The 25101-nt window shown below is 46.5% G+C and overlaps 1 protein-coding gene across 5 annotated transcripts in view; it reads right to left on the bottom strand.

Moving 5' to 3' along the window:
* FLT1 (fms related receptor tyrosine kinase 1) overlaps positions 1-25101 on the bottom strand; it is a 173632-nt gene that overhangs the window by 30967 nt on the left and 117564 nt on the right. For 4 of the 5 annotated variants that reach the window (XM_082365016.1, XM_082365014.1, XM_082365017.1 and 1 more), the window contains 4 exons: positions 21115-21246; positions 10675-10781; positions 4967-5099; positions 193-297 (listed from right to left, as the gene is read on the bottom strand). In XM_082365016.1, coding sequence (XP_082221142.1) covers positions 193-297; positions 4967-5099; positions 10675-10781; positions 21115-21246 — 477 coding nt within the window. The remainder of the gene's footprint in view (positions 1-192; positions 298-4966; positions 5100-10674; positions 10782-21114; positions 21247-25101) is intronic. The other variant, XM_082365015.1, reaches the window with a different exon arrangement.

Below are 25101 nucleotides of genomic sequence, written 5' to 3' on the forward strand. Positions count from 1 at the left end.
TCCCTTACAAGGTTTATTCTGAGCTCTTGCTGGTCTCATCTAAAGCTCCGGAGGTCAAGGGGCTTCCAGCAGAAGCAAGTTTTGTGGCCAGAGCAGAAATGGCTTCTGTCTGTTCCTAGGCCACACCCAACTTGTGCCAGCATTTAGGGAACGTAATGGGTGAGCTGAAAGCCAAACTTACACCATCCATACCTTTCAGCATTTTTACAGCCACCGTCCGGCATGTAGGTGATTTCTTAATGCCAAAGGCAGATGCTTGGACCACTTTTCCAAAAGCCCCTCTTCCAAGTGATTTGCCTACAATGAAAAGAAGACGTTGGTTTGTTTGCCAAGCCAGCAGGGTGAGTTTAAGTCTTTTTTCAGGAAGAAAGGGTCTTTTCCCTGTGTGTGTGTATGTGTGGCATGTAGCTCTGAATGGAATCTCCAATGAACTGACCCCAAAAGGGTCAGGACACATTTCTGGGGTATCTTCCTTTCAACTCTTTATTGTGTTTCTGCGTTGCCCTCATCCTTCACAGCTAGGCTAGGCCCCTAGAAGGCATTTGGTGCAGGTGGATGGCCAGTTTCCTCTTTTACAAAGTCCTTCTTGTGGGGAGAGGCTACGACATCCTGAGTGGTGTTTTCCATTGTTTAATAACATTATTACCACAAAAATTTCCCTATGTTTAACCTAAGCCCCTTTTCTTGCCACTTGAGCTTATTTCTTCTGATCTGTTTTCAGCAAAGGGAGGAAACTGAGAAGAAGGGGGGTTACTGCTGTTGGTTACAATGATGCTTCACAGCTACCAAAAAATAATTGTCGTTTCTCAGACTTCCTTGCCAGGCAAGATATTCCCAGTATTTCCAACGTGTCTTTACATGATGATTATAAATCTTCATGGTTCAAAACATGGGCCTATCAACCACTGGTAGTAATTTGTTTCAACCACAGAGAGATGGTTGCCAAATGCAATAACAGAGTGAGGTTTCACTCACGGTACCCTGTATGTTATGTCGTAATGACTGTTAAACACTTTTTTTTTTTTTTCCCTCACCCTTGAATGAGACAACTTCACTCAAAGGGGCAATGACCATGTCTGAGTCTTCCCAGAACTTGGCCTGGTGCCTGGTGCATCTGGGTCCCCTGTGTGTTAGGGCAGAATGAAGAGTCTCATTTGGGAATTGGTGAGATGCCAGCAGCAAGTCTCATACAATCCTGGGTAAGCAGAGGGGCCCGTGAGATGCGCACCTGAACGGCGCACAGAGATGAGGAGGGACCACCCCCGCCCCCAAAACGCCTCAGCTGCCTTTTCCATCAGGGCTTCCCTCTCCTCTGCCAGGAAACAGGTTGCTGAGCACAACCTAGAGAAACTGTACACTCAAGCATGATACGGCAGAAGAAAGAGTGAGCCTAAGAAGTCGCCTTTTTTTGGTTCTTCTGGCGGCAGGTGGCGGGGGGGTGTTGGAAAGCCAACAAGATGCCTCTGGTCAAAAGTCAGTCCTGGTAGGGAGAGGGCGACTTCCACACAGAGCCTCCAGTTCCAGCCAAGTCCTCTTCCTCAGACTGTTCTGATAATGCGCCTTCAGTGAGCCAACTTTCCTTCCTTCCTTCTTTCTTATCTTCCTCATGCGCCAATCCCTTCCCCCAAAGGACACAGTTTGTTGTTTGTGTTTTAAGATTCCTAGAAAATTGGTAATGAAGCTTTCCTGCCTCCTCATCCTACTAGAAGCTTTATACTTCTATGCGCAACTCCCACCCACCACCCACCCGAGGTCACGTCCAGTGAGGAGGTGGAAAGAGCTCCGTCCCCAGTGACGTCAGCGGCGTCTCCCCGCCTGGGTCTCACGGGGACGCGCTCTGCGTTAGGAGGAGACACTAGTGAAACGACATGCTTCCCCTGGTCAGATGTGCACCTGTCGTGGCTGATCAGGTCATCCTCCCAGAGCATGCTCCATGGACGGGGGAGAGTCCCTGCTCCCTTCTTCAGATAAAAGCATCCAAGAAATAGCAAAGTCAGGAGTTCTCGTTTAAATGAAAGAGCCTCCGGTGGACCCTGAAATCACGTATGGAAAGAACACTGGCAGATACCTTCTCCAGATTGTAAAAATAGGTGCACTTTGGTTAGAAGCTTATCCCTTGCGTTTGTAGGGTAAAAGAACACCTTTTCTTCTGCATTGCCTTCTACCCTCTAATGTGCAAAGTGTCCTGAGTCTGAGACAGATGAAGGGTATCTCTGTCTTGGGACAGCTGTCCACGGAGTCTGCAGACTCCTCGCTTGGGGCAGGCGACGTCCTTTTCCTTTCCACAGCTTCAGCCCCCGTGCATTCCCTTCTTAGCCATCACACAAAACACTTCATTTTGACAAGTGTTTGGGGACTTTGCTTTGACCAGTGAGAAGGCGCTCGTACTCACTAGACTTCCCTGTCTTTTCTTTCATTCTCTTGGAAGCTGACTGCCGCCTCGAGCACGGCCAGAAGCTGTTACGGGCTCTTTAATCACCTGGCGCAGTTGCGATCCTTTGGCAGATCTGCAGTTCCAGGGTCAGGGGAGCCCCATCACACCGGACTCGATCTTGCCTGATCCTTCTTTTCCCTTAAAATCCTCCTTGGTGTCACCTAAATGCCACTAGCTTGGAAAAGCGCTAGGTCATTGTCATACCACGAGAGGATATTGGAATCTCCTCCGAGAGTGACTGGCCAGGGTCCCTGGGACACGGTGGGGAGAGTGCAGGCCAGCCCGGGGCTGAGTCCCTCTTGGGCATCCAGGGCTCATCTGACACTAGGCAGCACCATCCACTTGCCAAACTCCACACTCCATGTGTGGTTTCCCATGTTAGGTAATCCTGACTTTATTTTCCAATGGGAAGATGCATTGTCAGGCATTATCCCAACTTCTGTGATAAATGCATAGAAGCAGAATTCTCGCCCAGGTGGAGTGAGGAGGCATCTCTAACAAAACAGGTTTTTTTTTCGTTCTGGATTTCAGGAATGTCAATGGTAGCAACACCTTTGACCCAAACGCTCACTCTGTCTATCAGGTGCTATCAATTCTGACTTCTGTCGCCAGGGCTGCGAGTCGTAACCCGGAGTACACTCAGCTGAAATCAGAAGCCGTTCGGTCTGTGTATTTCTCTACGTTTGTAACTCGCTGTAACTCTGCCCATCAAACCAGCTTTTCCTCTTCATCCATCCAGACATAATTTTGATTACTTTCAGTTGCCAGACGTTACTTCAGATTACTTTCTGTCATGTATTTGTTTTTTAAGCCAAATAAATCTTGGGCCATAGAGTAGGACAAGGACGCCTCTGGCCCTTGCAGCCACACTGCATTGAAGGGCAGAGTTAGATGATTTGACCCACTTACCCTCATCCGTCAAAGACACTCACATGTACATTAGCCGAATCATAGCATCTGGCAGCTCCGGGAAGGAAAAGAACCAAAAGATCTTCAGCAAGGAGACTCTTCTGAAATGGGATTCTCTAAACTCACAGAGCCCCAGGGGAATTCTGGTAGAAGGGTTTGCATTCTCCTTTGATGTGCCATCAAGGATCACAATGGTACTAGGCCAAGGAATGAAGAAATGGGACAGAAAGCTCGCGTTTCCTATACGGAAAGACGCATGTCTGCTTGTGACTAATAACTCTGGAAAGCAGTGTGGCCCGAGAATGGCTTACGGTTGTGGGAAAACTATCCCATGTTCCCTGCCAAGGTCACTGGCGGGGTGGGCTGGGCCAGCTGCCATATAATTTAGACTTGCAGAAGGAACTCATCTTGTGTGCCACCTGCCCTGAACTACTCTAAATTTAGTTGATTTCCACACCCCCCTGAACAAAGGCAGCCATTGCTGGCTTTCGCCTGTCTCTCCAGCCTTTTACTGATTTCTGATTTTCTTCCCCAAGCCAAACAGCAGGCACTCTTGGGGCCAAGTCTTCTTTCTCATGGAGGGAGAAATGTAAGTGGAATCATTTCAAGGCCCAGGAGAACGACAAGAAAAGCCATTTCTCCCTCTCTGTCCCCTCACATCCCTACCCCAATATGGTCTGCATGTGGAGGAGGGGGGCCATGCGAGTGAATTGGAACAACAGGTTCTTCGGGCAACAAGCTCCGCTGGCTCCGTGATCTCTTTTCTTCGTTCCAAATATTAATGATTCTGGCACACATAGGAGAGAGTGGAAAACCTTCAGAAGCCACCGTCCAAATATCTGGGCAAGAGTGTCCGAGGCTCCTGTTGTTCTGTAGCACCGTGGGCTGGAGGCTAATTTGCATTGTGCCGTCTGAGCTGGAGGAGCTTGGGGGTAAGCTGGAGAGAAAGCACGTTGGCCCAGTGTTTACAGCGTCCCTGTTACCTAGAAAACAGCAATCCTCCCTCTTCATAAATGACACGTAAATGACCCCCAGGGGCTTTTTTCTCTGTGTGGACATTTCAAACACCCAGGGAAATTCAAAGCATGTAATTTATAGATTCGTGCAGAGGGGGTTTTGGTCCTCAGGCTTGCAGAGCACAAACTCTCTCACCATCTATTTGGTTTTACTGCACCTCCTCATCCTGAATTGTGTTCTACGTCACCGATTTCTCATCCACAAAAATTTCGTTATTTAAGAGTGTCTGTACTTGTAAGACTCTGCTGGAACTAAGCTCTCCCCTTCTCCTCCACTTATCGGCTTTTACAGCTGTGTCCTTCTCCCTGCGAGGGGACAGACTCAATGCACCTTTACATCCCCAGCACCTAGACGAGCATCTGCTGCTCGGAGAAGGTGCTTAATAATTGTTGAAAGAATTAACAGGTGCTGCCTTGTCCCCTTGACCTTCTGTCCTAGGATTCTAGAGAATTCTTTACCTCTGTGTCCATCTCCCTTGCTGGTTTGTGAGCAGCTGGAGGGTAGAATCCCGAGTCCAGTTGACTTCTGTGTCCCTCAAAGCGCAGTGCTTTGCAAGTAGTAGGTGCTCGGTTATGGGTTTAGGAATCTGCGGAACAAATACTTTACCCAGTTTAAGTCTCTCCCGGGCAAACTCCCACTTGCTGGCATCGTAAGGGAGCCGTTCGCACTGCTCATCCAGGGGAACTTCATCTGGGTCCACGATAATCGATAGGTAGTCAGTTTTAATCTCGGAAGAAGACTGAGAAATAAAGAGATCTCAACGTCACCAAGAAGGAAACAACTTTAAAAACCCAGATATCCAAGAAACAACACTTGGCAACATCGGCTGCTATTTTGGTTCGTTGGGTTGAAACCACGTGGTGGGGAACAGGAAGGGCCCTCCGCCTACACATAGACACATCACACGTGAGCGTGCAATTTTCATCAAGCAACCCCTCACTATTCCCGCAATGCATTTCTGCGGCACCCGCCCCACCGTCCTGTCTCAGACCAAATGCACTCAGATTCTGCTGTGATCTTATTGCTTGTTCTTAAACAAGCAATAGTCCTCTGAAAAAATGCAAGGCATTTTAATAAAATCATTCCAAACTGTGACTAAAAATAACTTTCCATGACCATTCTCCACACGCAGGAATACACATGACAGATGAGTCAACGGTGGGGTCCATGACTGTGGCTTTTCTACATTTGCAAGAAAGGCCAGAGGTGGCAAAGTAAACCCAGGATCCCTGGGATGGTTGAGAGGCACATTTCACGTGAAGTGTTTTAAATATACTCAGAAGGCCTGGCCCCTTAGTTGCTGCAGCAACCTGAAAAGACTATAGTGAGATTAGTATAAGATTTTCCTGGCGGAGTTTAAGAAAAAGCGTTCTGAGCTCAGCACTTAACACTGAAAAGTCAGCACTTCTGAAAGAATAAAATCAAGGAATCCACCGACAAGTAGGCAACACAAGTTTCCTGGTGACCAAAATTTTGTGAGTCCCTGTTCAGATGCATTGGATTCATCCAAACTGTTCAGTTTGAATTTGAGTATTTATATTAAAATTCATGCAAAATGCAGACTTATTCCATATATTGCAAGTTCATGTTTACCATACATTACTGTGACTCAGAAGCAGGAAAAAGATAAAAATTTAAAAAAGGAAAAATGTACAAAAAGGAAAAAAAAAAAGATTTATCTTCAATAAGAAATAGAAGTTGATTACTTCAAAGGCCAAGGGGTAAGACTTACACACAGTCACGTCCCAAGTTCTTTTGGCCACTGGTCAAATAAATAAGGTGGCATCTACCTTCTAGTGCTTGTTTTATCTTGGTAATGTAAGTTAAGCCCAGAAAACACCCTTTATTTCAGATCATACGTAACTGGTTTTACATTTAGTGTCTTAGGTTCACATTAAGGGGTGATGCCTTGTTAATGTTAATTAATTGTAGAATTGACTGCATTTCTGTGGGCAGGACAGATGGGAAGTATGTTTGCCTATATGTGCTCGGTTTTGATAACTCTTGCCTAGAAGTTATGTACACTTCACTTAAATGGGTTTCAGGCCCTTCCTTTCAGAGCACTTCCCTAAACAGGATCAGAGTTCAGTAGAGAAGATGAACCTCTCCATCCACCCGATTTCACACCCGCCCACATTCTTCGGCCCTGACTCACCCCGTTCTGGGCTGTCACAGCTCACCTCATCCATCACTTGCAATCTGTCTCTTTCTCACAAAAATTATCACTAAAATGTGTGACAGATAGCTCAAGGCAGGAAGATTTGCCTGGCCTCCACGAAGAGTGGAAAATGGAGAAAGATAGGGAGCACGTTTGTCACGAACTGCGATTGCCAGTGGTGTTAGACTGGAGGGCCCCAGCCTGTCAGACACTCGTGCGAGCCTGTGCGGCCAGAGAGGAATATCAGTTCCTACGCTAGAGTGCTGGGTGTTCATTAGTGCTCACTGCTGGAAGAGGTTTTATGACTCGAGCTTTCAGTGTCTGCTGTAGCCACGGCCATGAGAAACGGTCTCCAGTCTTCCAAGAGCACGGGAAGAGCTGGAGTCCAGCCAGGGACAGCCTGGGTCCTGCAGGGAGTGAGGGAAGGTGGGCAGGGGTGACGGAGGCGAGGGAGCTGCCCGTGAAGGCGGTCTTCCCACAGGGCACCTGTGGAATCTGTGCTTCATCTCAATAAGGCGGACGAGAGGAAACACCCAACAGGCCTTCAGAGGAAGGGCTTTGAGACGAGTATGAAAGTAGAATCTTGGTTGACAAATATTTATTCCTTCAATTGACATTAACACCGAGCAGCCACTAGGTGCTTGGCGTGGAAATTGCACCGCCAGGCGCTTCAGAGCCCAGGTTCTGAATTTGACAGCCTGGATTGGAATCGGACCAGCATATAACCTTGGGGAAGGTGCTTAACCTTTTTAAGGCTAGTTTCCTTGTCTGTAAAATAGTGATGATAATGGTACTTATCTCATAGGGTTGCTGTGAATATCAAATGAAATAGTCCACGTAAAGCAAGTATGGCCTGGAGTATAGGAAGTATGAATAAATGTTAGCTTTAGTTGTAACACTGGCCTATGCAGGGTGAGGATAAAAAGAGAAAATACAGGGCTTCCCTGGTGGCGCAGTGGTTAAGAATCCGCCTGTCAAGGCAGGGGACACGGGTTCGAGCCCTGGTCCGGGAAGATCCTACATGCCGCGGAGCAACTGAGCCTGTGAGCCACAACTACTGAGCCCATGCGCCACAACTACTGAGCCCGTGCGCCACAACTACTGAAGCCTGCATGCCTAGAGCCTGTGCTCCGCAACAAGAGAAGCCACTGCAACGAGAAGCACGCACATTGCAACGAAGACCCAACGCAGCCAAAAAAAAAAATAAATTTATAAAAAAAAAAAAAAAGAAAATCCAGCCCTTATCAGTGAGGATTTACTCTGAAGTTGGAGAAATCGTCTGGAAGTAATTCCTGACACCTTGCTCCTCCTCACCTCCTACAACCAGTTACTTCTCAAATTCTATAGGCATCCGGTTACTGATATGATACTTTCTTGCTCTCATCCTTTTATTGACATTAAAATTTCCTAAATTTTTAGAAATACAAAGGACCTCTTCAATTTAGTCCCAGTTTGCCTTTCTAGTTTTATTTCCATTAGGCTCCTCTATGCAAGGTAACCAGACTCCTTCCCTAACCTGGGGAGTGGGCAGGAGTTCAGGTGGGCTGTGTCTTTCTGCTGCTTTTCTTCCAGCCACAGCCTTCAAAGTCTGCCTCTAAGCTGGGCTTTCTCAGAAGTTTTTCTCCCCCTCTCCTCCTTTGAACTCTGTAGTCTTTGTACCTCCCTTACAGATTTGGCAAGTTTTGCTTTTGTTAGCTCTGTTTCCCTATATGATGTATCTCCCCTTTCAAAACCCCATTGTTTAACTTTCCTTTCCTTCGAAAGCAGTGGCCTTCATTGTCACATCTCAAAGCCAATCACTCCGTACAACAAAAGCCTGATGTTACTTACTCACCGTGGAGGAGGGCTGCCATCCCACATACCAACACTGTAAAGTACACCTTCCTGGTTCTGAATAGCAAGTCTAAGGTCAAACAACCTGGGTCAAAACTCAGCTCTGACTCTAACTAGCTTAGTGACTTTGGGCAAGTTACTTTACCTTTCTAAGCCTCAGTTTCCCTCTCTATAAAATGGGAATAATAATATATTTACATCTTTGTGTTTTTTAAAGGATTAACTGAGATACAACATAACGAACGTCCCACAAGGTGCCACAAAGACCTGGCACGTTAATAAGGGCTAATAGGGACTTCCCTGGTGGTCCAGTGGTTGGGACTCCACACTTCCACTGCGGGAGGCGTGGGTTCAATCACTGGTCAGGGAACTAGGATCCCACATGCCCTGTGGTGCAGCCAAAAAAAAAAAAAAAAAAAAAAAAAAGCTTTCTAATAAGGGCTAATACATCTCTAGAAATTGAGGAGGCCTCCTTGATACCTTCCAAGTCCTGTTGATTTTATCTCCCAAATATCTCTTGACTCTAATCATTTAGACTAAGTGACCATCATTTCTTTCTTTTTTGTTTTAGTTAAATTATTTATTTATTTTTGGCTGCACTGGGTCTTCGTTGCTGCGCGCGGGCTTTCTCTAGTTGCGGCGAGCGGGGGCTACTCTTCGTTGCGGTGCGCGGGCTTCTCATCGTGGTGGCTCCTCTTGTTGTGGAGCACGGGCTCTAGGCACACGGGCTTCCATAGTTGTGGCACGTGGGCTCAGTAGTTGTGGCATGTGGGCTTCAGTGGTTGTGGCTCATGGGCTCTAGAGTGCAAGCTCAGCAGTTGTGGCGCATGGGCTTAGTTGCTCCGTGGCATGTGGGATCTTCCCGGACCAGGGCTAGAACCCATGTCCCCTGCCTTGGCAGGTGGATTCTTAACCACTGCACCACCAGGGAAGTCCCTCTCTCTTTTTTTTTTTTTTTTTTTTTTTTAATATTTATTTATTTGGTTGCACTGAGTCCTTAGTTGCAGCTCGCGGGCTCCTTAGTTGCGGCATGTGGGATCTAGTTCCCTGACCAGGTTTCGAACCTGGGCCCCCTGCAGCAGGAGTGTGGAAGTCTTAACCACTGCGCCACCAGGGAAGTCCCGTGACCATCATTTCTGACTTGGACTACCAAGGTCTTCTGCTAGGTTCTCCTCTATTCACTCTTGCCCACTCTGGTCCTTTCTCCTCATACAGCTGAAATCATCTTTCCAGACACAGATCTCTCACCCTTACAATCACCCACCTTTGCTTAACCTCACCCCTTCAAGGCTTCCTCTCGCTTCTAAAACACAGACGGAGTTCCTTCCCGCAGCTTACAGGGCCCTGCCTGGGCAGACCCTGCCGCCTCTCCTCTCCTTTCCTGCGCCCCCTTGTCTCTCATCCCCACCTCTTCCCCGGGTCAGTCTCTCCTCTTCACTGGGTCCCCTCTGCCTGCTCCAGCCCCAGACGTGTGCTGTCTCTCTGACTGCAGACTTCCGCTCCCTTATGTGTTGTTTAGTCGGCTTTGTAGCATTTGCTCTGAACTGTTATCAGAGGTCCCTACACAGGGTCTGGCACTCTGCCCCGAGCAGGCACACGGGAAATATTTGCGCCATGAATGAATGAGTAAGGGTTGGCTCTTTCCCCCACTAAACTTCAGAGACGCAAACTGTGCTACAGGCCTAATGATAGGAATCTGATGTCCTGAATTCCTACCTAAGCCTCACACTCTAAAGAACTTAATTTTATCATGGGGCTCAAAGAGTATGGAACAGCAGAGATAAGACAGAGGTGGGCCTTTATTTTGCTTTTTCCCTTTTGGTTCTTAGCAGAGAGTGAGGTTAAGAACATGAACGCTTCCCAGGTCTCACGTTGAATTTAATTGAAAGACTTTATTTTATATCAAAAATGTCCCTTCTGTGTCTGGGAAATAGTCATCTGTTCATTGCTCTAGCTTTTGTTCTGAACACCCCACGTTAGGGTTGAGACACTTTTTTTTTTTTGGCCGTACGGCATGCAGGATCTTAGTTCCCCGACCAGGGATCGAACCCGCGCCCCCTACAGTGGAAGTGCAGAGTCTTAACCACTGGACCACAGGGAAGTCCCACGGGACGTTTTAATGATTCATTTGCCATGTTCACCAGGTCAGAGGGAGGAACAGGAGGGGAGGAAGAGGGTCTGCCATCTGTTCAGTGCCTGCTCTGGACATCAGGCAGGCATTTTGGGGGGAACCTTGCATGATGTCACTACACCAGCGGCACTGCTAGGCATTTGGGAAGATTATGCAAAAAGGAGCATAGAAGTTCGTCTGAAACGTTCTTACCCTTTTCAGTTTTCGGATAAAGAGAGTTAACAGGAGCCAGAAGAGGGTTGCAGCCACACAGGTACACGTCAGAGTGATCAGCTCCAGATTAGACTTGTCTGAGGTTCCTGGGGAGATAAAAACACCAAGAGGGCGCTAAACAGCAACTCGCAAACTCCGGGTCTGTGATTTGACAGAAGAAGGTCGGTGACCTGGAATGCTTCATCACAGAATGCAGTCGGCTGACTGGCGCAGGAATCGGCTTCCAGGACAGAGCCTCTTACCTTCTCGATCAGGCAGGGTCCATGCTATTATCATCATAAACTTACATGGAAATGAAAAGACTTTCCAGAAATTTTGCTGTTGAGTTTGCAAAGCATCCCAGAAATAGAGGAGAAATTAACAATGGGGAAAAAAAATTAAGGCAGGGACAAAACCTCATTACAGCGCTAAATCTGGACTGTGTGAGATCTCCCTAATGGGTTTTAGAGGAAATTCTAAAGAAAAAGAAAAAAAAAAGACATAAGAAGTCTCCCTGGGGACTCACAAAATTCTTCAAAGTGGGTTTTAAAAATAAAACTAAAACCCCAGGACTGTCACAATTCTCCAGGCAGCTTGCAGGGCCGAGCTGAGCAGAGGTACCAGCTAGAGCCAGTTCTTCCCAATCACCTTATTTCCCAGAATCACACAGATCAAAAGCCGAGCACTGCTTTTCCATGACCAAAAAGAAAAGACCCAAAGTATCCTAGAGAAGCTTCCAGAGAGGACAGTCTTTGGGCTTTGTAAAGGAATGCTCCAGTGGGCCAGAACAGTGGTTCCCTGCTTCTTGATTCCAGTGGACACTTTCCCAGGAACTCTAAAGTGATGCTTCTTTCCTTGAACTCCATTAAAAGGAGACAGAGTTCTTAGTATTAAGTTAGGCCAAGATCAAGTGAAACTTCTTCCTTTTAGAAACGGTGAGGGACTTCCCTGGCGGTCCAGTGGTTAGGACTCCATGCTTCCACTGCACGGGGCGGGGATTCGATCCCTGGTCGGGGAACTAAGATCCTGCGTGCCACGCCGCCCGGCCAAAAGAAAAGAAAAAAAAAAAAAAACAAGAAGAATGGTGACATGGGTGATGATACTTTTTATTGAGCACTTCTTACGTGCGAAGTCCTCACACGCGTCCGATGAAGCAGGGGCAAGAATATCCCCATTTCATGGATGACAGTTTCATCTGGTGGGCTCTTTGTTTTAACTCAACGGAAGACGTGTTGAGTCCTGCCCCAGGCAAGGAGATGGGAAGGTGAATGAGGGAAAGCTGCTGTCACTCTCCAGGAGCTCACTCACAACCTAACCAGGAGGCTTAAGGCAAATACAAGGAAACTAGGGACAAAGAGTTTGCAGATGAGGGACACTAACGCCTTTTGGGAGAGGTGACATTTGAAATGGATTTTGACCTACAGGGATGAAGGCAGGGGAGGGCATTACAGGCAGAGGGAAGGGTATGTGTGTGAAGGCCCAGAATTGGGCAACAGTAGGGCACTGGCGGAGTATAATGCGAGATGCGGGACGGGACCAGACCACAGAGAATTGTGCGTATCCCTGTGGTTTCAACTCAGTGCTGCGGGCAGCTGGAGCCAGTGAAGGTTCTCTGCCCTCAACAGTAGCAAATACACAAGCTAAAACCCGAGCCACTTCCCTCTTCTCTCTTCTCCGCGTACCTACACTTCCTGAGGCCATTGTCCTCACCACGGCTAGAGGGGAATCTGGCTTTTTCTCTCTTTTCAGCCCATCCCCAAGTCCTGCTTATTCTGCTTCCACGGCCCATGAAATTGTCACCCCCTGTCCTACCGCGGGATCACCACCTAAGTCAAGGCCCCCTAAGTCCCCCTGAGTGGCCGCATCAGCTTGCTAACCAGCCTTGAGTCCCCAGTCTCTCCTCCGCTCCAGCCCGTGTGATCTTGCCAAATCATGGATTCCATCCTGGGACTCCTGAAATTCCATCACTGCTGCCCACCCTCAGCCCCGTCAGGATAGAAGCCCAAGCCCTTAGGTCCTTTCTGCCCAACCTTGCCTGTTTCTTCAGTCTCGTCTCCTGCTGCCCTCCCACGTGCTCTACATCAAAATACTTGTAGTTTCGTAAATAGACCAGCCCTTCTGCACCTCTGTGCTTTGGCCTTCGCCATTCCTCTACTGGGATGTAGGCTTCCCAGGGCTGAGGTCACACCTTACTCATCTTTCTATCCCCACTCACCGAACTGGGTGAATAAGTGGATAAATAATACTTTGCTTTGTCTCCAGAGAGTTTCACGAAGCGTTCAAAGGGTTCTGGGCCAAATTCCCTTTCACGTATATTCATCTGATAAACATACGGAACATCACCCGTGTCCCAGGCTCTGTTCTGGGTGCTGGTGTACGGTGGTAAGTGAAAGGGCATGGAATGGAGCTCACAGTCTGGTGTTCAGGTATGAACTGATGGGTGTATTAAAAGCGCTGCGTGAAGCGGTAGAACGTAGGTCCTCTCGTTCACTGCTGCATCTCTGGTGTGGAGAAGAGTGCCTGGCGTGTAGCAGGAAGGCATCCTGAAAGTGTTGGCTGAGTGAGTGAATGAATTTGGATTCATTTGCTGCTTTGGCATCTTGTGGTCACTTTTCCCCTGAATCTCCTGAGACTGAGAAGTTTCAAAGTATGACCACCTTTTCTTTCAGTGTGTCGTCTTGATGGGAAAACTGTAAACGCAAGTTTGTGAGTTTGGATTTCCTCCCCTGCAGTAAGAGGTTTAATGTTGCCTTGCTGTATTCACACATACACACACTTCTTTGCTTATGCTGCAAATACGTTCTGTGGAACCGAGAAACTGATTGGGACCTGCTCAGGGCACAGGGGCCTTGGGCTCCTGGAGATGCTGAGAGCATCTTAAGACACGGCCCTGTCTGCATAAAGGCTCTGCAGAGGCCTCCTGCACGGAATGCCCTGGGAGAGGCCCCCTCTCGTTGTGGGAACTTTCCCACTGCAGTCCCCGGGGCAGGAAGTTGACCCCCCGAAGTAATTCCACGGTCCTTACTCAGGCAGAATTCCTTGCAGTGGGAGCAAATGTGTTTGTGTGCACTTAGGCATTTAAGGAATCATCTCATCAAAAACATCTTCAAGATGAACGTTAATTAGAAGGGAAAGGTCTATTTCGTGTTCTATTACTGTTGACTGAGAACTAAACTCATTTTGTAAGATGTAGTATCTAGGCTCTACCTCTATCTTGTCTGATAACTTGATCTCCATCTTTATTTGGAAAGTAACTATTAGGATAGTCTGCTATAGATTGATTTAAGGCAGCAGCAAGTCTTCCTATCCAGCTCTTGGACGTGTTTTCAGAGGTCAGACATCCACACGCTGGCTGGACTGCACCCAGCTTCACCTCGCTGGTGTCAGCTGATGAACTCGGTGCATGAAAGAGCCCAGCTGCAGACGGCAGGCGAAGGAGGCCAGTGGAACGTGGGTGGGATTTGACAATAACAGGAGTTAGCACTGGATCTCAGGGACGGTCCCTCCCGTCTGATGTGTGTGAGAGACCAGCACCAGGACATGGTCCAAGGGTATCTTTATACGGAATAATGACAAGAAGTGGCTGTTTCGAAAAGGTCAGGTATTTGTACCTCTTATTTCAGGTTGCTGACCTGGCTGTCCAGAACATTCCATGTCAGTTACCCTCCCAGGCTTCATCCCATCCCTGCTGGGATAGGAAGGGCAGGTGCCAGACAGAGGAAGGGCTGATTTCTGAAGATGGTACGCCTTGTCTAGAGTCTGGACAGCTGGGCGGTGTCTTGCCGTCCTGCCCTGGGCCTTTCTGCTAGTGATGGCAGCTCTGTCTGCATGGGGCCCGGGCTGTGGGATGTGGCAGCATCACACCAGCCCTGACATGTGGCTCTGAGTGGTACCAGGCTACTTGAGTCAACAGGCAGCAGAATCAGGCAGCTCAGCTCGTGCAGTTTAACTGGGTAGTGCCTCCCAAGAAGTTGGGGAAACTCCCCAAGCAGAAGACCAGGGTCCCTGGCCCCAGGGCCTTCCTTAACTGCAGAAAAGGAAGTCTTTATGTGACCCTACAAGCAGCTATGTCTGAGGCCAAGGACTCTGTGCCCCACCTTCCTCATCCCTAAAATGTGGAAGTGACAAGAGCACCGCACCTTACAGGGGAGATGGATAAAGCCAGCGTGAGCTGTTACTTTGAAGGCCTCCCCCCAACGCCCGCCTTTTCCTTTTTTTCCCTTCTTATTACTTTCTGGACTTCAAGTGCAAGATCGTTTTCTTCATCCAAACATATTTCATATAACACAATTTGTCTTTTCCTTCTACAACGAATCAGACTTTGACCCAAGGACTGATCATTTTCTACAAACAACTGCGTTACTTTCCCTGAGAAATTGGCCTGACGCTGCAGCCTGGCTTAGGAGTTATTCTCTGGTTCTGGCATTGTTTTAATTTGAGGTAACTGTTTATGTGGGTTTACTACCCATGAAGCTATTAGGACACAGAGAGGAGGGTGTGTTTCTTGTTCATTTTGCGTCTTGAGCACTGGCCTAGTGAAAGTCTCAATAAATATACATGGATGAAAAGAAAACTAATCAGTACACCTAGACCTGGCCTCCCATGTGAGCCAGTCAAGCAATGCTACCTCCTTTGATTTAAAATCCAGTAACCGGTAATCCAGTTAACCTTATTATGTAAGTCTCTAAGGTTTATTGGACATTGAAATTGGCCTTCATACTATTTATGAAGCTTTATAGGAATCTACATAGATTCGTGTACAGCCATCAACTTGGAATCCTTCTTAAGGACAGTGATTGTAGGCATACTCTATTCGGATTAAATCTGAAGTACAGGGCTTCCCTGGTGGCGCAGTGGTTGAGAATCTGCCTGCCAAAGCAGGGGACACGGGTTCAAGCCCTGGACTGGGGGGATCCCACATGCCGTGGAGCGGCTAGGCCCGTGAGCCACAATTACTGAGCCTGCGCGTCTGGAGCCTGTGCTCCGCAACAAGAGAGGCCGCGATAATGAGAGGCCCGTGCACGGCGATGAAGAGTGGCCCCCATTTGCCGCCACTAGAGAAAGCCCTCGCGCAGAGGCGAAGACCCAACACAGCCATAAATAAATAAATTAATTAAAAAAAAATCTGAAGTACATTTCAAGAGTAATTTTAAGTAAAGATACTTCAAATTGCTATCCTATCAGTTCTGTAATACATTTTTATCACAGGAAGTTAAATCCTTAGGTCAAATAGGAATTTTGTGATCCGGAACACCATTTGTGTGACTTACTGGCTAAATCTAGAAAAACTATAATACAGGAAGTTTTGTTGAAATGGAATTTGGTTTATCATATTAACAAACAATAGTGTTAGCTAATATTGAAGAAGTTTTTATCATATGCCAGATATGGTGTTAAATGTGTTAATCCTTGCAACAACCCTATAAGGTTGGTATGCCATTATTCGCACCCATTTTGCAGATGAGCAAACTGAGGCTCCAGGAGGGAAGTCATTTGTCCAAGGTTGCACGGCTCACGAGCAGGGACGCACCTGGCTTCAGAGTGGGGCCTCTTCCCCACCAGGCTGAGAGGAGAGCAGATTGGTTAAACAGGGATCCAGTTCTCTCAGCACTGCCTCTTCCGAGCTTTGTAACCCTGGACAGGGTCCTAACCCTCTCAGGGCCTCAGATTCTCACTTGTAAGTAGGAAAAAAAACCCCTCATTGGATTGAAGGAGGCTAATGCATGTTATGTGCTTAAAACGGTGGACCACACGGTCAACAGGCATAAGATGTTGTAATCGAATTCCATCACCATTTTTTGCATTCTTGATCAAGGCCAACTTTATGTCATTGTTTGGGTTTAATTACAAAGGCACGCACATCCCGCCCCCAGCCCTCCCATGTGAAATTAGTGAGCTGCCTGCTCAGCTGTCGGTCTCTCTCTGTTCTCTCCTGGGGAAACCCTTCTGAACTGCCAACACCCATGAGAGGAGTGACATCAGTCACCAACATCTTCGTGTCAATTAGTTTATCACCTCCTCCCTAGTGCCAGGAGAGCCAGGGGGAGAGAACTGGGGGCAGGCAGGCTTTAGGAAGAGAGGAGCTAAGGTAGGGGCAGTCAGAGATCAGAGGAGGCTCAGAAAGGAGAGATGCAAACTCAGTGCTGGCCAAGGGTGATGAAAAAAGGCTGGATACCCAAGATAAGTCCCTTTTGAGCTCTTCTTACTCTTTACTCTTGGGACTTTGTTAAAGATGTTAAAGAACATAGTGTATCCTTCCTGCCATGTGAGTTCTTTCCTGAAACGTGTTAATGTGTGATTATTGCGGCACAAAATTTACAAATCACACCTGTGGTGCCATTTGAAGTATTCAGACTGCCCTGAGGCAGTCCTGTGCTTTCCATGATTTTTGCATCCATCAGTCTTCCTCAAAAAAATGTTAAAAATGGTAACTATTCTTCAAGTTGTTTTCTCCTGTGTGATTATAAATGCTTTGCTATTATTTCAATAGCAAAGCCTAAATCTGTTAGAAGAATATATATATATATATATATATACACACACACACACACACACACACACACATATAGTGATTATTACTGATAATGATAAAGTGTAGTTTATTTTAAATCCTTGGATGAAAATGTGCCACTGTTGCACTGTAACAGTCCCGTTGAGTTCCACGGGCTATGGTGTGCTATGTTAATTTCAGAAATTATTTTGGTTAGTTACAGTTTTGTTGCTGTTGTTTTTAATATTAGAACTTCCCCTCTGAGCACTCCACGTGTGCTCCTGAGCAGTCCAAACCAAACAAGACCTGTGATTATTTAAAGAAGCCACTTTGATTCCCCAGTCCGCTCATCCTTTTCAGATACAAAAATAACACATTGTTTTATCTATGAGTATAAGAATCCTTTTTCAAAGGAAATAAAAAGAGCAGACAGTTTCCTTCCTGGCTAATTTGTGAACCTCTTTAAATATGTTAAACATAGCCACAGACACAACTTATTTCCCTGGTTTCACTTCCTAAACTCAACCTGACAAGATAGGTCAGTGCGAAGGGTCTATACTGCATATATTAGGAAATCAAGTCTAAAGCTTTTTAATTTTTTTCTATAAAGTTATTTATTTATTTTTGGCTGTGAAGGGTCTTCGTTGCTGCGCGTGGGCTCTCTCTAGTTGTGGTGAGCGGGGGCTACTCTTCGTTGTGGAGCACGGGCTCTAGGCGCGCAGGCTTCAGTAGTTGTGGAGCACGGGCTCTAGAGCGTAGGCTCAGTAGTTGTGGCGCACGGGCTTAGTTGCTTCGTGGCATGTGGGATCTTCCCGGACCAGGGCTCGAACCCGTGTCCCCTGCATTGGCAGGCAGATCCTTAACCACTGCACCACCAGGGAAGCCCAAGTCTAAAGCTTGATTCACCTAATTCACAGCCACCAGAGTGAGAAGAATAAATGATTTAGACTCCAGAAGCAAGAATCTAATTTCAGTGATGAGATCACTAGGCAGGTACTGCCTTTAACCGTTCTGAACAGCATCCAAGGATGAAATTTTTATTCAATGAGCCCAGAGTACTTCTGTTCAAGATACTGCTTCTCATTCACAAGATGCACATACTATCAACTTTCAGAAATTCTTCCTATTCAAAATTATATCTTTATGTGGAGCTGAAACCTGCCTCTTTGAAACTTTACCACCATCTCCCTTCCTTGGTTCTGGTTATCTTTTCTGGTGAGTCAAAGAATGAGGCCAACATCTCCTCTGTCTGAAAGCCCTTTAAATATTTGAAGAAAACAATCCTGTCCTCCCCAAGTAGACTCATTTTTAGACTAAACATCCTCATTTCCTTGCACTGTTTTATCATTACCGTATTAGGATATGGCTTCGTTTGTTTATGCTTCTCTTAGAAATAGGTACAGATATTTCATGTGTGGTTTGATGATGGCTGATCAGGTGATTTCTCAGCTAACCACAGTTTTTCAGCAGAGAGGCTGGATACAGCCATCACTCTGAGAGTAGAGAAAAAGTTACAAAAGAGAGCAAAGGAGAAGGCAGAAAAACTATAAAAAGCAGACACAAGAACTCAAAACAGGGCTGTTGGGGGCAATAATGGGTGAAAAGAAGGACTCATATATATAGTGTCTGCAGCTACCTTACAGATTAGACCATTTCTCTAAGTGATATTGAAGATTAACGCCCCGTGAGGAAAAAGAGGTCATGAATCAAAAGTACCAATTCCTCGGGGACAGGGAGGGATGGATTGGGCGTTTGGGATTAGCAGATGCAAACTGTTATATAGAGAATGGATAATCAACAAGGTCCTACTGTTTAGCACAGGGAACTATATTCAGTAGCCTGTGATAAAGCAAAATGGACAAGAATATGAAAAAGAATGTATATGTATAACTGAATCACTTTGCTATACGGTAGGATCAACACAACATCGTAAATCAAATATACTTCAGTAAGATAAATTTAAAAACAAAAGTACCAATTCCTCAGAAAATTCAATGGACTAGCCAGTAGGAAATGGTTAGAATTGTTTAGCCTCTGTCATTGCCAAGGGAGATATCAGTGTGGGAGGTCCAGAGCTGCCACATAACTCTCTGTCTTCTTTCCTGCCCCATCCACTTGGCCAGTCTGACATCCTGCAAGGCCTCCTTCAGAGGTCAAGTCACTCGCCATATCATTTTTTGGCCTCTAGGAAGTCCTTTAGCCCTTATCAGCAGCACTGTGTAGTCTGTTTTATACAAACTAGGGTTTCTATGTTACCCACAGGAGGAGCTCAAAATCTTTATTGGTCTGGTTCTAATGGTTTCATGCTCCCCTTAATCGCCTTCCAACTAGGTTTTCAAAGCACAGAGAGGTTAGGGGTCGTGACTTGCACGTCCACGTCCTGCATAGTCCTGGGCAAATATATAAGTGGTCGACCTAATTTAATTTGGCTTCTCTCTAATGCCTTCAACAGTATAGTGATGTGTTTCTTTTTTCAGACATTCACTGGTGGTTTTCTAAAGAGATTAATCCAACGAACATTTCTCGAGTGCTCTGGACCAGAAAAGTGAACAATGCGCAATGATGAGCATTGTATTAAAGGTCCATGCCAAGTGCTGTGGGAGCGCGGGGTTCAGGGGGGATGGTGGTGAGACACGAGGGATGAGGTGTAGAGAAAGTGACCCAAGAGCGAAAGTGAATTTTAAAAGATGAGTAGGATTACTATATATAAAACAGGTAAACAACAAGGACCCACTGTGTAGCACAGGGAACTATACTCGATATCTTGTAATAACCTATAATGGAAAAGAATCTGAAAAAGAATATGTACAATGTATAACTGAATCACTTTGCTGTACACTTAAAACTAACACAATGTAAATTAACTGTACTTCAGTAAAAAAAAAAGATAAAAAAATAAAAGGTGGGAGTAGGATTGTCTGGGGGAGAACAAGGTGGGAAGGAAGGCTGTTCAGACAAAAGGAAAACGACGTGTAAAGGGCAGAGGACCAGGGGGAGTGCGGTGTGCTCCGATTTAGTCCAGGTGGGGGGCCTGGGGCGTGTGAGGGGGATGAGGGCTGAGGCTGGAGGCGAAGCATGTGGGGGACCCAGTGCGCTGGGGTGAGGGTAATGGTAACCAGGAACCGCTGCAAGATTTCCTTCAGAAATTCTTACATATTCTGAAGTCTACCGGGGAGCATTTGCAAATAGGCTACTGAAGAAATTCCATCTCTTCATGTAAAACCTCAGCAAGCCATAGATGTGTATACATCTAAGAGGCGCCAATTCGAAGACTTTATGGTGCTATAAATGTTATGTTTTCTGGGGTGATTTTTGGCTTTGGAGAATTGAAATTGATGTCTAATCTCTGTTCTAAATGGAAGCCACATGGCCAGAGTCCACGGTCAGATTAGGCCTCTTTAGGTTTTGCTGCTCAACGAAACTGTCTGAGGAAGTCCTTGGAATATTTTTCTTCCATGTGGTCTGTTTATTATGTGTTGCTTCTCTCTGATAGTATTTTGCAGCCTACTTTGTGTTAAAAACCAGTTTACGAAAACAGTGGGAAGAGCCAGCATATGTGTAACTGGTGGGAATTGGAAAAAGAATGGATAGTTTCCAGTGTGTGGGTTTTTTTCTCTCTACACCCATCTTCTGCCTTCTTGGATTTCTTTCTCACAGATGTGGCCACTCTGGTCATTCTCTGTGGGTCAGTGTCATGGCTCTGGCAGCAGCTGGCTCTCCTGTCTTCCGGGAACTACTGTCCCCCACGGAGACTGTGTTCCGACGGTGGCCTGGGTCCTCACCTTCAGCAGGGGACCAGCCAGGCCTTCCCAGCGGGACGGGGAGGGGAAAAGGAGGTCAGGGAAAGGAACAGACTGGAGGGGCAGCGGGACACTGGGAGGTGGAAAGTTCAACAAACAGGGAAATAGGTGTCTGAGCAGCTTCTCGTGCTTTCTGGAGCAGTTGTTTACCTTGCACGGTGAGGTATGCCGAACTCTCCGCGGACCCCTTCTGGTTGGTGGCTTTGCAGTGATAGACACCTTCATCCTCTTCCGTGACTCTTTCAATAAACAGCGTGCTGCTTCCTGGTCCTAAAATAATTCCTGGGGAGTGAGAGATGTTTAGATTAGCGAGCCTGGATGACAAACCAAAACAGCCACTTCTGTAACACAACCCTCTTCCTATCATTATGCCCTCAGACGAGGAAATCCAAGCTCTGGTTCGCCTGGGCCACCCAGGCCAGAAAGAAATGAGATGGGGCTACCGCCCCCAACTTGAAAGAGCACATATCAAGGAGGTAGCGTATCTAATAATAATAATAATAATAACTACCATTTCCTCAGTACCCGCCGTGTGCCAGGCACGACCGACACCCCGTGCCTATCTCGACAACCACCCCGTAAGGGGTTATCGTCTCCATCTTTCAAACGCGGACACTGAGGTTTGGGGAGGTTAAGGGACTCAACCGAGAGCGTGCAGTTTGATGGAAAGCACATTCGTGGCTCAGGGGTCAAAGCCATTTCGTTGGTCACAGTGGTAAAGAGCTTGGGCTGGGCTTTAATCGAGGCCTCACCAGCACAGCTGTGTCACTTTAGGCCAGTTACTTCACCTTTCTGTTCCAGTTTCCTCAGTCTTAAGATGACAGTGAAAGCAGTTCCTACTCAATCAACGGGAAAATGAATAGCAAGTGCCCAGCACATAGTAGGTGCTCAGTAAATGCAGGTTTAAGTATTACTGTGGAGCCGGTGTGAGGGAAGGAGCACCCAACTTCCAGACCCAGACGCTTCAATAGCAAGTACTGTCCCCATGTATTTGAGTACTGACTCTGCTTTAGTCTGTGGCAGAGGCTTGGCGGGGTAGGGAGGGGCAGGCTAAGACACCGTGTCTGTCGAGGAGGGAAAATCAACTCATACCAAACACAACATGCATACATTCTCTCTCTCTCTCTCTCTCTCCCCCTCTCTCTCTCCCCCTCTCTCCCCCCCCTCCCCCTCCCCCTCTCCCTCCCCCTCTCTCTCTCTCTCCGAGACACACACACACACATACACACACACCAGCAAACAGAAAATGTTTGATGAGTGAGAATAAATACACGTAGCACAGCAGACCCAATCAAATGTAAAGTGTGGATAGGGAGGAGCTCAATAAGAATAGGAAACTCAGGGAAGGCGTCATGGAGTATATGGGCCTTGAGTTGAGGTCAGATTATCAGAGGTGATGGGAGAAGGGGGCCATTGAGAAAAGACATGACCCTGAAATGAACACGCACCAAGTGCTTGTTCCGGAATAAATTGAACCCGACCAGACCAGAGGCTGTATTTTGTTAGTTGAAATAGTTTGTATTCTCCTGATTATAAAAACTATATCTGATATAGAAAACTTGAGAAATACTGGAAAGCATAAAGAAAATGTGAAAATACAAACAAACCTACAATCTCACCCCTGGTCAGTTTTCCTTTAGTCTTTTTAAAGTGGCCTTTTTTACACAGTTTGTTCATTGACATAATGACTATTTTTGAGGTCCACTGTGTACTAGACAATAGTCTAGATGCTGGTGATACAGTAATAAGCAAGGCAAAGGAGTCTTTGCCTGCAAAGGGCTTAAATTACAGTTTGGGAGAAGTACCAATAAAGAATGTCATTTCAAGTAGCCATAACGTTTGTGAAGGAAACAGACCAGGTGAAGGAGGTCACGAGTTAAGGAGGGTGAAGAAGCTACTAGATGGGGTGTTTTGAGAAGACTCTGGGCAGGTGACGTTTTGAGCAGGGACCCGGAAGCAGGGGTGAGCAGGTGAAGACCTGGAAAAGGGCATTCTAGGCACAGGGAGTAACAAATATAAAGCCCGTGGGGCAGGAAGGAGCTTGTTTAGGGAAAGATACGGTGGCTTTGTCCTGGGGTGACTGTGTGTGTTGGAAGTGGTAGGGATCGGTGGCGCTGGGGATCTTCTGAAGGCTTGCTTATGGGTTAGCATGTGGTACATGAAAAAGAGTAATAAAAGTCTGACTTCAGGGTTGACAGTTTGAACAGCTGGGAGGGTAGTGGTACCTTTCCTGGGTGGGGGGAGCAGGTTTGAGGGAGAAAAATCAAGAGTTCTGCTCTGTTTCGTGAGGTTTCATTGGGCGCCCAGGGAGGAGGTCGGGGTTACAGCCGGCTGCACGGACTCGGCATTCGGGAGGGGCATGGAAAGCCAGGGGAATGGAAACAAAGCTCATGGGAAGTGAGTCCACAGAGAGACGACAGCTGGCCTGAAGGCTGAGCCCCGGGAAATCAGAGAAAGAGGAAGCAACAGGGATTGAGAAGGAATAGCCTGGGAAGTTGCAAGAAAACCAGGAGAGCGTGATTCCTAGAACCAAGGAAAGAGCTCACGATGGAGAAGAGTGATGACCTACGTTCGGTGCAGCTGAGAGACTACGAAGAAGGGAGATCACAGACCACTGGGTTTGGCAATGAGCCGTTTCAGTGACATCTGGGAACAGAAGCATGATGACTGTCACTTAGAGACAGGAGGTGATGGAGGAGAGACGGTTAGGAGGTTACTTTCAAGAGGGTAGCTGGAGACCAGCACGAGGTCAAGGAATGAATTCGTTTTTGAAATGTGAAACTTTACAGCATGTTTATGTGCTGATAGGAATAATCTGAGAGGGAGGGGGAGAGAGAGAGAGAGAGAACGAACAGAGGGAACAGTACCAGGAGTGGATTCCTAAAGAAGTGAGAGGGGATGGAACTCAGTGGCTGAACTGGCCTCGGATAGGGGTCGGGATAGTTCATTCATTTTAACAGGAAGAATGGCAGAGCGTAAAGGGACATAGATTGGACAATTTGGTGATACATTTTCTCAATAAACAAGAGCTACTCAGCTGTTGAAATTGAGGAGGAAGTAATTTTGGAGGTTTGAAGCGAGAGAAGAAGGTGTGAAATAGTGTGCTGGGAGGGAGGAAACAAGTCCAGTAGTAAAATGTTGGTAAGATTTCTCCTAATGCTTATACAAACTTAAACACTGACCCCCCCCCCCAATATCATAGCATAAGTTATTCCCCATGTTCTTAACATGCTTTGAATAGAATCGTTCATCATATGCATGTACCCTAATGATTGGTATTAGGTTATATCTAATTGCTCATAACTATAAATAATAGTGCAATGACATCTTTAAGCATAAAGATTTTTCTGAATTTCAGATTATTTCCTTAGGAGAGATTTCCAGAAACAGATCTATGAGGTCAAAAGCTCTTGATTCGTATAATCAAACTGCCCTCCGAAAAGATAATACCAGTTAAAGCTTCTACCAGCAGAGGATAAGAGACTGTTTTATCACTTTCCTGCCAGGACTGAACAGTAGCAACTACAGAATAGAAAACACAAAACTTTGTTGATTTGATAGAGTAAAATGATGGTTGTCTTAATTTGTATCTTTTTGGAACATTCTTTCATGTGTTTCTTAGCCATTTTTATTTTCAAAGCACCTGTTTTGAGCAGTTGACTGGAAAAGGTGAGTTCAGATTAAGGAGAGCTTTGAAATCCTGGCTGAGGAGTTTCCATTCAATGGAGAAGGAAAGAGAGGGTCACAAAGATTTTTGAGGGAAATGACCTAATGAGAGCAATGTTTAAGGAAGTTTAGTCTAGAAGGAGAATGCAGGATGGACTGGACTGAGGAAAAAGTGGTATCTGGAAGTCCAGCTCAGCAGTGGTAATTCAGGCAAGGAGTTGATGAGAGGCTCCAAGTGTGGATGGTGGGAAAGGAAGTGGAGGGGGGAGAGATGGAAACAGACGCTTTGTAGAAACAAGCCACAGAAATTGGTGCTTTACTGGATCCAGGAATAGACAGAGATGAGTCCAGGATGGTTCTGGAAGAAACATGAGAGCTCTGCCCTGTAACCTTGGCTAGATCATTTAATCCCTTTGGGGCGGTTTCCCCATCTGTCAAACAAACAAACCAAAAAACCCTGCTTTATCTATT

The sequence above is a fragment of the Balaenoptera borealis genome (genome assembly GCF_965194805.1).
Source record: "Balaenoptera borealis genome assembly, chromosome: 18".
In the NCBI taxonomy this organism is placed as follows: Eukaryota; Metazoa; Chordata; class Mammalia; order Artiodactyla; family Balaenopteridae; genus Balaenoptera; species Balaenoptera borealis.